At 48.2% G+C, this 14,282-nt stretch overlaps 1 protein-coding gene across 3 annotated transcripts in view; it reads left to right on the plus strand.

Annotated features, from left to right (window-relative positions):
- UTRN (utrophin) overlaps window positions 1-14,282 on the plus strand; it is a 440,716-nt gene that overhangs the window by 243,140 nt on the left and 183,294 nt on the right. For 2 of the 3 annotated variants that reach the window (XM_077143388.1, XM_077143386.1), the window contains one exon: window positions 3,516-3,705. In XM_077143388.1, the coding sequence (XP_076999503.1) occupies window positions 3,516-3,705 (190 nt within the window). Of the gene's footprint in view, window positions 1-3,515; window positions 3,706-7,020; window positions 7,490-14,282 lie in introns of those variants that run through there. The other variant, XM_077143387.1, reaches the window with a different exon arrangement.

Below are 14,282 nucleotides of genomic sequence, written 5' to 3' on the forward strand. Positions count from 1 at the left end.
TATCTATCTATCTATCTATCTGTCTATCTATCTGTATTATATGTGGTGATTTGCTTTCCTCTTGCTGCTTTCAGGACTTTGTGCTTCTCTTCCATATATGTCTATTAGTTCTAATTCATTTATCACATTGTTCAAGTTCTCTTATTTCCTTCGTGTTCCCCTGTCTGATTATTCTATCTATAATAGAGAGTGGCATATTGATATCTCCCACTATTATTGTTGAAATGTCTATAGTTCCCTTTAGTTTTACCCATGCTTGCCTCAGGTACTTTTAAGCTCCTTGATGGATGCATACACATTTATGATTGTTATTTCTTGGTGAATTTTCCCTTTTATTAATAATAATGTCTTTCATTGTCTCTTATGACATCTTTGCATTTAAAGTCTATTTTGCCTGATATTAGTGTAGCTACCCCTGCTTTCTTTTGGTTACAGCTTGTGTGCAATATTTTTTCCATCCTTTCACTTTCAATCTATTTGTGTCCTTGGGTCTATGATGAATCTCTTCTAAATCACATATAGATGGATCATATTTTCTAATCCATTCTGCCAATCTGCATCTTTTCATTGGGGAGTGTAACCCATGCACATTCAAAGTTTTTACTGTAAATTTAGCACTTGAACCATCTATCTTATTATTTGGTTTTTATTTGTCACATCTGTTTTTCCCTCTCTCTCTTTTTATCCTTCGAGTTACCCTTACTAATACACTTCAATTCTGTGCCCTTTTCCAGACGTCTCCTGTCTTTATTTTTCAGCCAATAGAACTCCCTTTAGTACTTCTTGCAAGGCATGTCTCTTAGCATTTGTTTGTCTGTGAAAATTTTAAACTCTCCCTCACTTTTTTTAATGTCTTTTTTTTTTGCATGGGCAGGCACCAGGAATTGAACCTGGGTCTCCGTCATGGCAGGCAAGAACTCTGCCATTGAGCCACTGTGGCCCACCCTCTCCCTCACTTTTGAAGGACAGCTTTGCTGGAGAAAGAGTTCTTGGCTGGCAATTTTTCTCTTTCAGGATTTTAAATATGTCGTACCATTGCCTTCTTGCCTCTGTGGTACCCATTGAATACTTTTTTATGTGGCTTCCTTTATATGTGGCTATTCCCTTTTCCCTTGCTGCTTTTAGGACTTTTTGCTTCTCTTTAGCACTTGACAGTCTGATTAGTATGTGTCTTGGAGTGGGTCTTTTTGGAGTACATTGGACTTCTTTGATTTGCATATTTATGTCTTTCTCAAGGGTTGGGAAGTTTTCCCCAATTATCTCTTCAAATATTCTTCCTAGCCCTTTTCTCTTCTCCTTCTGGGACACCAGTGATTTTTATATTTGAGTGCTTTATGTTGTCCATCATTTCCCTGAGCGCCAATGCCAGTGTTTCCATCTTTTTCACCATTTGTTCTTTTGTACACTTGCATTCAGTTACCCTGTCCTCTAGTTCAGTTATTCTTTCTTCTGCCTCTTCAAATCTGCTGTTGTGTCCAGAGTATTTTAAATACGATCTAAAGTTTCTGTCATGTCCATAGATCTGCTATTTTTGTGTTTACTCTTTCAAAGTCTTCCTTATGCTCTTCTAGTGTCTACATATCCCTTATGTCTTTAGCCAATGCACTGAAGTTATTTTGGAGAATTATGTGTAGTACTAATTTGATTAGTTGTTCCAAATTCTGCATTTCCTTCTGCTTTTTAATTTGTTCATTTGGCTTGGCCATATCATCTTGGATGTCTGTGTGCTTTGTGAATTTCTGCTCACTTTTCAGCGTTTGATTGTTTTCATGAGGTTATTTTGAAAGCTGGTTTCCCTCACTTACCTAAGATTTTTCTTGTTGCCCGGGACGGCCCCGCAGGTCTCCTCCGGCACTAGCTTTAGCAGCTGTTCCCAGTCAGACCGCAGCCAAGGCCCTCGTGGGAGGTAGAGTCTATTTGGACGTGTGAGGGAGAGTTGGTAGCACCGCAGCCGCTTGCTGGGGTGCACTGTCTCTGTCTTCCCAGCAGATGGCGCGCGTGGGCCGGCCTTCCCGTGGGCCGCCGGCGGGGCGGGGTCCAGCGCAGTGCCGCCCCCTCAGCGAGCGGGTCTGCGTACGCCGAGACCACCGGCCGGGGTGGGGGCGCCGCTGCTCCTCCAGACTCCACCTGATGCCCGCTGCCCTGGCGGGCCTAGCGATTCCCCGATGACCCCCAGCCTCAGGGAAGACCCTGCTTTCCAGGGGCAGCAGATCCCTGCCCGCCGGGTACCCCAGGCTACTGGGGGGGGGGGGGGGGTGGCGGCCCTGGGTGCCTTCGGGAAGCCCCTCCCTTGTCCCACCCTGGGCACGCCGCAGAGAAAGGGTGCAGGCAGTGGAGCACAGCGTCTCTCTCCCCTGTCAATCATGGATCGGCTCCGCTCTGCGTTCCCCTGCCCCCGCGAGGAGCCCTGCATGTCCCCCCCGTGTCCTCCCCCACCCCGTGGTGGGCCTCAGGGTGGCGTGTGTGTTCTCTGCGTGTGGCTGGAACAAGCCTGCCCCCGCGTTCCCACGCGAGCTCGCAGCTGCGGGGCTGCCAGGGGTTCTCCCCGCGGAGTCAGGACCCCGCGCACCCCCGTCCCCGCCCCCCAGATTAGACGAGCCCGCCCTGCTCTTTCTGACCTCATTGCCCCGCTTTTTCGTCCAGGTCTCCCCCTGTGGTGACTACGTCCCTCTCGGCCGCGCGTTCCGGCCACCGTCCACTGGTTTTCTGCCTTTTTTCGGGTTGTTCCACACGGAGCCATGGGCACCCAGCTCCTGCAGCCGGTTGGCCCTTGTGGGGAAACCCCTGCCGCGGATGCAAGGCCTTTTGCTCACCCGTTCATCCGTTGATGGACATTTGGATACTTTCACTTTTTGGCTACTGTGGATAATGCTGCAAAGAATAGCTGTGTCCACGTCCTTATGTGGACTCTCGTTTTCAGCTTTCTTGGGGTTCAACACCTCGGGGTGTCCATTGGTTTAAATTTTTTTTTAACTTATGGAGTTCTAGGGTGCATGATATTTTAACTGTTGAATGAACAGGTCATCTCCAAAAGCTCTCCTTTCAGAAGACCCAGTTCTGATGTAGGCTTCATGAAAGGTTGATGAGAAGCTGGACGGCAGACCGCCTTCCAAATGCAGCATTACTAAATCAGCGTGAAGAGCCAACTTACATGGATTTAAACTGTTTAAAACTAAGTGGCCCCTTCAGATTCTTAAGTGTTTCTTCAGATTTTCCTCCTTTCTAGAGCTTCTTAGTCCTCCTTACCGAAGGTTTATAGCTGCCTTTGGACATCGGGTGCTGGCCACTGGGAAAGGGGACCGCAGGCCTGGGCGGGACCCAGCCCGGAGTCGGGGGGAGGGGGGACGGCTGTGTAAATGGGGGTGGGGACAGGGACGTGCTTGCCAGGCCCTTGGCCCCCACCCCCGCCCCCACGGCGCAGGGCTGCTCCGGGAAGACCCCTTGGCGGGGGGAGGGTCCCCAGTGGTCAGGGCGGGCCTGGCCGCGGCTCAAACGCCCGTGCGTTGCTCTTTCAGCGTGGCGGACAGGCAGAGGGCCCTGGAGACGGACGCGCGGGCCGTGCACGCCTCTCGCCGGGACCTGGAGGACTTCCTGCGGTGGCTGCAGGAGGCAGAGACCACGCTGACCGTGCTGGCTGACGCGGCCGAGCGGGAGGACGCCCTGCCCGAGGGCGGCGCGGCGCGGGAGCTCAGGCAGCAGGCGCAGGTGAGCCGAGCGGCGCCCCGCAGGCTGGACGCACTGGGCACCGGGCACCCCCGCGCTCCGGGGCCGGTCGTTCCCGCGATAGGCTGCGCTGTTTCCTCTCGCTTAGTAATGGGTAGAGCGCCCTGCCTTATGGAACAACTCTTGTTGTCCTCCCTCATTTTCAGCCTAATCACAAATCAGCCCGTGGATTCCTGAACTGTGAGGGTATTTTCCCTTAATACAAAGTTGCATCTTCCAGTATGAACGCCACAAAGACTCTGTGACTTGGTTTACAACCAAGGATACAGGCTTGAAGGTATTCATTTTGTCTTTGGCTCACAACTGGGATTACGTGTGCAGTGTGAGGTTCGAATTTCTCTTCTACAAGAAATGTGATGATACACAATCTTTGCTTTATAAGAGTCCCTGAGGACGGGTCAGATGCTTCCCCTGCCCCTCCGGGCCCTCGCAGCTCCTTTCTCTGCAGACGAGCTGATACTGGTCACGACACAGCTGCTCGGTGACGCGATGCCGGGGAGACCCACCATGGGGGGGGCTGCCCTTGCGTATCACTGCAGGCCCCATCCGTGGCGCCCTCGGGGGGCTTCCGAGGCTCGAGGGCCGGGTAGGCACTGGGGTCTGGGGCGGCTTGTCTCTGTGATGTCATCCACCACCAGCTGAGCACCGCGCCCTGGCTGGACATGCGCAGTTCATTCCCAGGCTCTGGCGAGCACCGAGTGGGGGCACGTGTCAGGGGGCAGGAGACCCAGGCCTGCCGGCTAATACTGAGAACACCTTCTCAATATTCAGTGAACGTTCAAACTGGGAAGGAATTACGTAACTAGAAACATTTACAACATTTCTAGATTAAACAAAACAAAAACCACACAAGTCCGCATAGGATGACTTTTCATCTTACAGAAAATGGCATGAAGGCAAAAACGCTAATTAATGATGAAACTATAAAAATACATGGCAACATTTGGAGTAATTGCTTCTCTAAAGTAAAGCAGTGTGCCTAAGCTAGCCTGCCTGGCCACATGGGCAGTGTTACAGGGCATTTATTAAAGCCTATTAAAATGTCCTTGTTTATTTAAGGGTAATCACACACATTTGTTTCGTTTAGGATATTTCCCATTGGGTTAGAGTAATCTCATTGCTCTCCACCCTCCTCCTCCTTTGCTGAATGCTCTTTATTTTAAAATATCTGTTTTAGTGGAAAACCACGCCAGGATTTCCTTTGGGCGCACTCGCAGGTTGGCGGTTGGGTGGGTGGCGGCTGCTTTAGCTGAGCATCTCTGACGCAGGGGGGAGGCTCCTGTTGCTGGCCGCCTGTCGTGGAGGCTCTCTGGCCCTGGAGTGAATACACGTGTGAGATGGAAAGACACCTGCTGGAGGAAAAGGAATGCGCACAGCTGCCCAAGTTGGGGATCGGTTCTCCAGCGGTGGGGGTAGGGGCTGCCGGGCCCAGCCAGGGTCCTGACACGGGGTGCATGGCCTCTCGCTGAGGCATGTTTGGGGTTCAGGCCTGGTCTGGGCCCATTTTCCCAAAGCCTTGGAAGCCGGGTGGAAGAGGGGGGCCTGCCTGGGGCCGCCTCCTGGGTTTTTGCGCCCCCACCCCCATCCCCGCGGACCCTGGGGCCAGAGGAAACCTGACCTCTTGGTGCCAGGCGGAGCCCTCGGGTGGCCGCAACCCCGTGGCCGTGGGGAGAGTCAGGAAGGCACGCGGAGCGGGGAGGGGCTGCAGGTTTCTCCTCTGTGTCATGGGGAATGTGGGGGGCTGCCTGCTGGGGAGCAGGAGGTGGCAGCCAGGAGCTAGGTGGGGTCTCTGCAGCCTTGGAGACCCAGTGGGGAGGAAGACACGTGCACGGTGCATCCCCCCCATGCTGGAAGGGGCGCTTCATGGGGGAGACTTAGCCTCAGGTGCAGAATGTTTTTGGCCTTTTTTTTTTGGTTTTGAATGAAAAGATTGATTAACTTTCCAGGACGCTGTGCAGTGCTTTACTGGCCCCACCCAGCTGATGGGGGCCTCACCTGCTGGTCCAGGGAGACACAGCTGATGTGTATTTTACAGCGGTTTAGGGAGAATGACTCACCAGGCATGCGGCTGGCCGTGTGCAGGAGGCAGTGCAGCGGTTTTAAGTATCCACCGGAGCAGCGCAGCCAGTGCCACGACAGTTCTTAAGGTTACCATCGCCCCAGGGAAAACCTGGCACTCCCAGCCCTCCAGCCACTCAGCTACTCTGCCCCTGCACGTCTGCTGGCAGCCCCTGCTTTAGTAGCCTCCCTGGTGGACGGCCCCCTGGTCTTGGCTCACACAGTTACTCTGAGTCCGTTGGCCCAACCAGAGGGAGGCAGTGTGGGTTCACAGGAGAAACCGCAGGGGCTGAGGAAACCGAGACCGGAGAGTGTTCACAGTTTCCAGGCCCCATAGAGCATCTGCTAAAATGAAGACGGCAGGGGGCAATAAGGAAGGGCAGCAAGTACTCTACAGCCCCTCTGAGGGGCGGGTGGGTGGGCCCTGGAACCCGTCCTCCAGGGCACCTTAGTTAGGAGGCAGGGATAAGGTGCGTTCCCGGTAGCGTCTGTGGTGAGACCTAGCCAGGGTAGCGGGCCGCTGGGGGCTCCGGTTGCTTCCCGCTGTGCCGTTTGCTTGCTCCGCTTTGCACAGGGGCTGGGGTCTCACGGCGCGGGAGCTGCTGCCCTGCAGAGGCCGTCCTTAGCGCGAGCCCGAGGCGTCCCGCGTGTGCTGGTCCCTGCGCCGTTCCGTTCCACCCCCTTACCAGGAATCAGTCGCTTTATGCCAATATGGGGACACCAGGAAGATGGGTCCGGAGGGTCGTGGCAGCGGGGCTGCTCGGCCGTCCCTCGCACACGTGAGGCGGGGGCTTTCCTCCCGGGCCCGCCGCCCCCTGCCTGGCAAAGCCACATGCCCCGCAGGTGTGCGGGGCCGGACCTCGGCCCGAGAGCTGCCTGGCCGTGACTCCCTGTGATGCGCCCGGTGCACGGCCTGGGAGCCCAGGCAGGTTCCCCGGCTCCTCCGAGACGGGCCCAGGCAGCGGCTGCTCTCGCGGGTCCGCCCAGCCCCGCCGGAGCTGCAGCGAGCCGGGCGCGGGGCCAGGCGGGGCGTGGAGCGAGGGCGGGGGCGCGGGGCGGGGGGAGCCCTGCGGGGCCCCGTGCAAGGATGGGGTGGGCGGGGAGCCGGGCGGAGCGGGGGGCCGGGCGGGGGGCCGGGCCGGGAGCGCCCCTCCCCGCGGCGGGGCCGGCCGCCGCCACTCCCCCCGCAGACGCCCGCTGCACGGCGCACGCAGGCGGGGGCGCGGGTCCCAGAGGATGCCTGCCCTGAAGCTGCAGCTGGAAGGGTTCACTTCCGACCCTCTCCCGCGGCCCGGCGCGCTCCTCCCGGGCAGCAGCAGACGCGATCCGCTCTGAGCAACTTGCTTCGTCTCCTGTCCCTGCCTGGCTGCGAGCATCTGCAGGGGTTTCTGAGCTGCGTTTCTATCTGTTGGTTTACTATTATTATTATTCGGAAAGAAGTTAGAGGAATACCAGCCTCGTTTTCCCTAGGACCTGAGCCCCTGTATCTTTCAAATGCTTCCCTGGAAATGGGCAGACTGTGGTCCGGCGACCCTAAGGAAATGATTCTGGGTCTTTCTTTATAATGCACATTCCGCGGTGTCTCCAGAAGTGTGGTAAACTTAAGATGATGGCTGTGGTGCGGACGTCTCTGCAGAAAGTTGTGGTTTTGTTGCACCGTTTGCAGAGGCTGGCGGTGTCTTCTCCTCGGTACCAGAAGCTCTGCAAGGTAACCGCGGGTGAGCGCCGGCGGTTCGGGTGTCTGTCTGGCAGGGCTCCTGGTTTTCAGCCCTGAAAACTGAGCTTACTGAGTTTTACAGAAAGATGACCTTTCTCACTGTAAGAGCTGTTAAAGTGGATTACTTGATTCCGTTTGATTTAAGAATCTGCAGTAAGTACTGCTTTAGTGCATATTTTATTTAGCAATGGTGTAAACCTTGCCTTCAGAGATGAGCTAGTGAACTGTTGGGAGACAAAGATGTGAGCAGCTATCCATCAATACCTGTTACCTCTGGGTTCTTTAAAGCTTCTCCATTGATCTCATGCAAATTTCAGTAAATTTAGAAGAGGAGTTTAGTGTTTCAGTAGATTACTTACACACTGCCTGTCTTTTTGTAAGCTCATTGTTTTTCAGGATAAACAAATTTATTCTGGTAAGGCTTTTTTTTTTCATGAAAAGGCAGTTTTGTTACTAGAGAAGAAAAACTCAGTCATTAATTTAAAATAAATTATTATTTTTAAACACAGCTAAGAATATATAAAGCATCTTTTTTAAGGCACCTTTTAAAAACTGTTATTCTTACTCGCATTATCATAAAACGTCCTCTTTATTCTTGATCTCCGTGTTATAGTTAGACTTGAAGAACTTAATTTCATTTGGACAGGCGGGTTTAGTAGACTTCCGGGCGGCAACTTGTTTGACAGTTGCAATTTCACAAACTACGTCATCCTAAACATGAGCCATTGAATCAACATCTGCACCTTTTAAAAAGTTTGCTGTTGTATTTTGTTCATAATTTTTATTTAAACTATGATCATACTGTCTCATTACTTTTCTCAAAACTTGGGAGGGATTTGATATGAAAGGGAGGAAGGGATTATAACAGAGACATTACGGTGATTTATACAGCTCCCCCAGGCCAGTTCCTTTGTATCATACTCACGGCGCCATCGTCTTATATACCCAGGAGTGAGTCGTCCTGCTGGGTAGCTGCCCAGACCCATTTCTGGTGGGAATGACTCCTCCAGGCAACATTATTTTTCTGATGCTACAAAACATGACATGACCAAGCACCTAAAATATGCTTATATGGCAGCAGCATGGGGGAGGAACATTCTTTTTACGTGATGATATCATATTGTTATTTCTTACAGTTTGGCCAATTACCTGTATCTCTGTCTAGAATTTTTTTTTTTTAAGACATTTAAAAAGGCAGATTAAAGTGAGTCATTCTTTGCAGGAATACTTAGAAGTGCTTTCATTTATATAAAATGTTAATTAAAACTTAGTATAATCTAATAATTTATCCATTTGTAAAAATTCACAGACCTAATTACTTTGATGTGTTGTGTTTTGGTCCATTTCAAAGACAAATTTATTGTGGCAAAACATTTTTTTTTGAATGAAAAGGCAGTGTTGTTAATAGAGAAGAAAAACTCATTCAGTAATTTTTAAAATAAATTATTATTTTTAATTACAGCTAAGAATATATATATATCATCTTTTTTGTTTTTATGGGAGGGTTCGGGTCATTTTTCAGATTGATTATATGCACACTTTCACAAAGCCAGGCTTTTATCTCAAGACAAGCCACCCAGGTATTAGTCTGAGGTGAGCAGTAGAAGCCCAGTGTACAGGAAGTTGCTTAATTGGTTCCTTAATTATGTCCTCAAATAAGCAGAAATTAAGTTACTGAACTTACAACAGTAAGTTAACTGTTGTCTGAAGTACTCCTTGGGCAGACATCTTGAGATTTATAACTTCTGAATGAATCCATCAAAGTCAAGGCTTAAATGTTTAGAATAAATGTTACTTTTTTCTCTTTTAGAAAGTTGACATTTGCATGGGTTGTGGTTGAAATGTCCTCTTCCACATATTCCTTTCACATATGCAAAAGTAACAACTGCCCAGATAATGAAATGAGAAATAGTCAATGCCAGCACTTTCCAGCAGGTGTCAACAGAAGGCAGTGGTGACTTGAGATTTTGAATCAAGAACTGGGACTCCAGATTAGGAAGTGGCACAAATAACATGAAATAAATAAACTAGTAACAGGTATATTTTATTTCTTGATTACATTTTGAAAACTGATCTTATTGAAGTATTCAAATTCCTATGGAATAATTAGAAGTTTTAGTTCTGTAACAATATTAATGGTTGCAGTGTCAAATACTGACATCGCACTTCATCCCTGAAAAATTCTTTTGAGTGAAACATTTATCATAGTTATCTGTATCAACTGGAAGTACTTACTTGCATTTCAGTTATCAGTAGCTTCTGTGTGTGGTACTTTAAAGTTTAAGTAGGTTTGGTATTTATTTGCTTGCTACAAAATCTTTTTCCTCCAGCTTCTTTCTCCCTCCTCATGTCTCTTACATTCTTTATATTCAGTTTCTTTGAAAGGAAATACTGCAATTTTCAGTGTTATTCCATAAAAATAGAAGCAGTCTGCCCCTTTACAGACTGAAATGAATGAGAAAAAAAGATGTTGCACAATTGAAAGGAAATTTAAATATTTTAAACTCATACTGACATTTTGAAATCCTGTGTCTGTTAGCATTTTCTGTCCTTTCTTCCTTTCCAGAGTCTGTCTTTTGACATATTATGTGAAACTTCAGGTTTCTTATCAGAGTGTTTGCTCCGTGACACTTCACTTTTCTACATGTGTCATCCTTGCTTCTGTGCTGCACACTTAGCGATTTGTGTGGAACATTCGCGTTCTGCAGTTCGCTTGTTCCCGGGCGTCCCGGGAGCTGGGAGGTAGAAACGGCGCTTGTGCAAGTCGCAGCTCTCACACTTAAATGTGCTTTTCCTCTGTCATCTGATTTACCCATTCCCTTGTATTTTTTGCCTTTAAAAACATTTCTTCTTGGTTATGTATCCCATAAAATTTGGGCAAGAAATTGCATCCTAAATGCTGTTTACCTGGAGATGTAATTAGCATCTTGAAATTGCCCTAAGGACTTAAAATCACCTTTCACCAGATGCAAATTTTCTCCCTATTTGGTTTTGAATACTTAGTTACTTTGCATTATTTTTTTCTTAAAATATTTAAAAATAATTTTTCTTGAAGAGAACACAGTAAAAGCAAAGCTGAATGTGAATGATTTAAAAAAAAATGAAGTAGGTTTAAAAAATGAAGTGCAGTTCTTCAATTTGTTTCATTATGTGATTATTTTGGGATATTTTTTCATTAAATTTTATACATATATATTTTTATTAGAGAAGTTGTAGTCTTATTAAATCTTTGAATTAAAAGCTGTTTGCATGTATTTGAATAAGAAAGGAATTTCATTAGTCCTTTTTTAAAGAATGCCAATTTTCATAAAATACTTAATAATTGAAAACATGATGGAAACAGCTTTTTACAAAGTGGATTGGGATAGGAACCATATAGAAAATGAGAAAAATATAGAAGTAACTGGTATTATAAATTGAGTTCATAACTTAATCAATTTAAAATTTTAATTTAATAATATAACTTCTGTTTACCTCCATATATATGTAAATCATTTCAGCTTAAATTATTTTAATTGTCCTCACACTTTTAAAAATAAAGTCCATGTTATTAGTAAAAATATTTAAAACTTACAGGTTTATATTTCATTTAAAAAAAGAGGTGGTAAAAACATGTATTAGATATTAGTAGAGCATAATATGCTCTCGCTGTCTGCCCTTCTTGCACCCCAGAGAATGGTCTCCTTCCCTCCGGGAGGCACATACACTTGTGCACAGGAGTGTGCACACACACGCACCCATGCCACTTGGTGAGCACACGGTGGAAGCCTGGCTGCTCCCGCCCCAGCTTCTTGGGCACTCAGGCTGCTGCTGAGCTCAGAAGCCATCCCTGGAGAACCAGGTCTTCGTGGGGTCAGATTTGTCACTCTGCTCCGGACAGAGAGTCCAGAAGATTCCACCCAGCAAGTCTGGGTTGCCTGAGGATGTCTAGGGAAGGCCTGCTGTGTGTGCACATGTGTGGGTGTGTAAATATGTGAAAGTGTGAATATGCATGTACATGAAGGTGTGCTAGCCTATGAGGCTGTGGTCATGTGGGGGTGCATGCACATGTGAGGGTGTGCACGCATGTGAGGGTGTGCTCATGTATTTGAGGATGTGCATGCACGTGTACATGTGTGTTTGTAAAGGTGTGCACAGGTATGTGAGCACATGGTTGTGAGAATGAGCTTGTGTGATGGTGTGCATGTGTGTGACTGGGCGTGCTCATCTGTGAGTGTAAGGATGTGAGTCCATGTGTTTTTGTGAAAGTGTGTGCTTGTGTGGGTGTGAGGGTGTGCAGGTGTGTGCATGTATGTGTGAGCGTCTGAGCGTATTGAGCATGTGTACATACACGTGCTTTCACACGTGGGTGATGACAGCCCTGTGTCTTCCCCTGTTGAACAGACTGTCCGTTTCATGGCTGCAGGGAGTGTCCACCCCACCTTCCGTGCTACGTGTGGCCTCCTTAGAAAGGGGTGAGCTCTGAGTGTGCGCTTTGCGAAGGTGTGGAGCGGGCAGTGCATTGTTGAGGATGTCCACCGCATGCCTTACCTTTTAGTTTCCTACTCCCTGGCCTCCCCTGGCCTCTTCCAGGCAGAAAACTTGCTCTCCTAGGATCCCTGACTTTAGTACAGTCAGCTCTGCTGGCTGCAGCTTTCCTCGCGGGGCGGGTCCGCGTGGGGTCTGTGAGTGCACGGCGAGGCCAGAGCCCACGGCCAGCCTGGAGGAGAACCCCGTTCCGTCCAGTGAGGAATTGCCTCTGCTTGGTGTGGCCAGTGGGGAGCCGCTTGGAGGCCGATGTCCGTGGCGACCGAGGGCACATGCAGGTGATTGGGCGTCACGAGTGGTCCCCAGCCCTCCGGCCATCTTGGCACCCCTAACTGGGTGCAGGCAGTGGGAGAAATGGGGGGACTGAGGGCAACACACCCTGGCCTGGCTCCTATTGCGTCGCTCCCCAAGAATTTTAGAAAGAAGTTCTCCAGCTGACCTTTGGCTGATCTGAAAACTTGTGCTGTGAATGACTTTGAGCAAAACTCGGTGTAAGTGGATGGAATGCAGGGCTTTGTCCCTTCACTAAAAATAACCGACGGTTCCTGCAAGACTGCGTCCAGTCCTCTCTGACAGCCCAGATGCCCTCAGTGTTTGCTGAAGTGCAGGAACGGCAGCCCTCGCGCAGGTCAGGGTCCTGTAGAGTGGTCCTGGCAGAGCTGGGGTGGCACAGCCACCCTGGGCAAGAGCCCCCCTTCTTTTCTAGGGTGTCATCACTGTGACAAATGCTGGCTCTGTGTAGCCCAGGGGAGGCCATTCAATTTCAAGTGGAAATGTCCGAGCCACCTGTACTGCTAGACTTTAAATGGACAGACGCTCTGCCCTCCCTGGCACTGCACCCCGAGCTCTGCCAGCCTCTCTTAGGATACGGGGAGATTTATTTTTAGCTCTAAAGTAAGTAGTTAGTAAAACTCTTGTCACAGAGATAGAAGGGTATGGAAAATGTTGTGCTATGGTAGCTTTCCCAGTTTCATGAAGTTTATTCATTTCTGGGCAAGGTAAGTGAGTCTAAATAATTGAATAAAGGGTCTGAAGCACATGGTAGGATTTCTTTCCATTTTTCTTCCTCTAGTTCAGTTCTGTGAAGTTCTAAAGGGATTAATTTACAACAAAGCACACTTCTAAAAGCAGACAGTGCCTTTTAAGGCTCAATAAATAAGCTAAGGATAGCATAAGCAGGAATTTTGGAAAAACATCAAATGGAAGAAGATGTTATACTGTTTTCACAATAGCCCATTATTTTGCTTTTACTCTAAGAAAATTGAGGAAAAAGTGGCAGAGTGCAGCAAAAAAATAACTGTGAGCTTTCACTGAAAAAAAAGTCTTATTACTCCTCATGAGAACCCCTCATATTTTTGGAGTGTTTTAGGGTTCACAATGTATTTTCTCACATATCACCAATCAATATTGTATTAATTAATATCAGTGCATATTAACCAATTAATTAATATAAGGGAATTTCTATGTATCCTTAAGTGAGTGGGTAAGAAAGAAATGTCATTTATTCCCATTTCTGTAAAATGTCAGCAAAGACCCTGCCAGTAGCCCTTAGGTAGTAAGCATGTCCGAGACATAAGTTTTCTTATCCCAGTTCCGGGGTCCCTCTGCTTGTCATTTAGAGGGTTTGGGGCATTGTCCAGGCTAATGCAACCAGGGGGCACTCTAGAAGGGACCCAGAGAGGTGGTGCCCTCTGGGCAGTAGCGGGTGCGTGCAAACAGCCTCCAGGTGCATTTCATCATCTAAAGAAATGTACTTTAGGGTATCAGTCAGACTTCTGGAGCAGGAAGAGATGCCGGAAAGCACCCAGTTCTCCCTCCTCAATTTGAAGAGGAGGAGGCAGATCCTTTCTGTTGGCTGCTTTATACTGGTGCTGGTTTGGGGAGGTGGGGATGTGCTTGTTTTCTCCTAGGAGTTTAAACACAGTAAAATATGTTCTTCTCAAAATAATTTTGGTTTTGAGTTCTGGCTATAGAATTTTAAGAGAGCAAAGATTTTGTTCTAGATTAAATGTGCACCGGGATGCTTTTTTAATGGGCTCATTTTGCAGTTTTGTAAAAAAGAGAAGATTAGGTGGTTCATTTGAATGCAAATTAATATAGTTAGTTCTTGGTTTTGATTCATAAATCAGTTTGATTTGAGCCTCAGTAGCACACGTGTTGAATTATATATTCACTGAACCTAACTCTCCATATCCAAATGTAGTTTTCTAGTGTTATATTTAAAAGGGTATAATAACTCCTTAAAAAATAAATTGCA

Source organism: Tamandua tetradactyla, chromosome 25 (genome assembly GCF_023851605.1).
Source record: "Tamandua tetradactyla isolate mTamTet1 chromosome 25, mTamTet1.pri, whole genome shotgun sequence".
Taxonomy (NCBI): domain Eukaryota; kingdom Metazoa; phylum Chordata; class Mammalia; order Pilosa; family Myrmecophagidae; genus Tamandua; species Tamandua tetradactyla.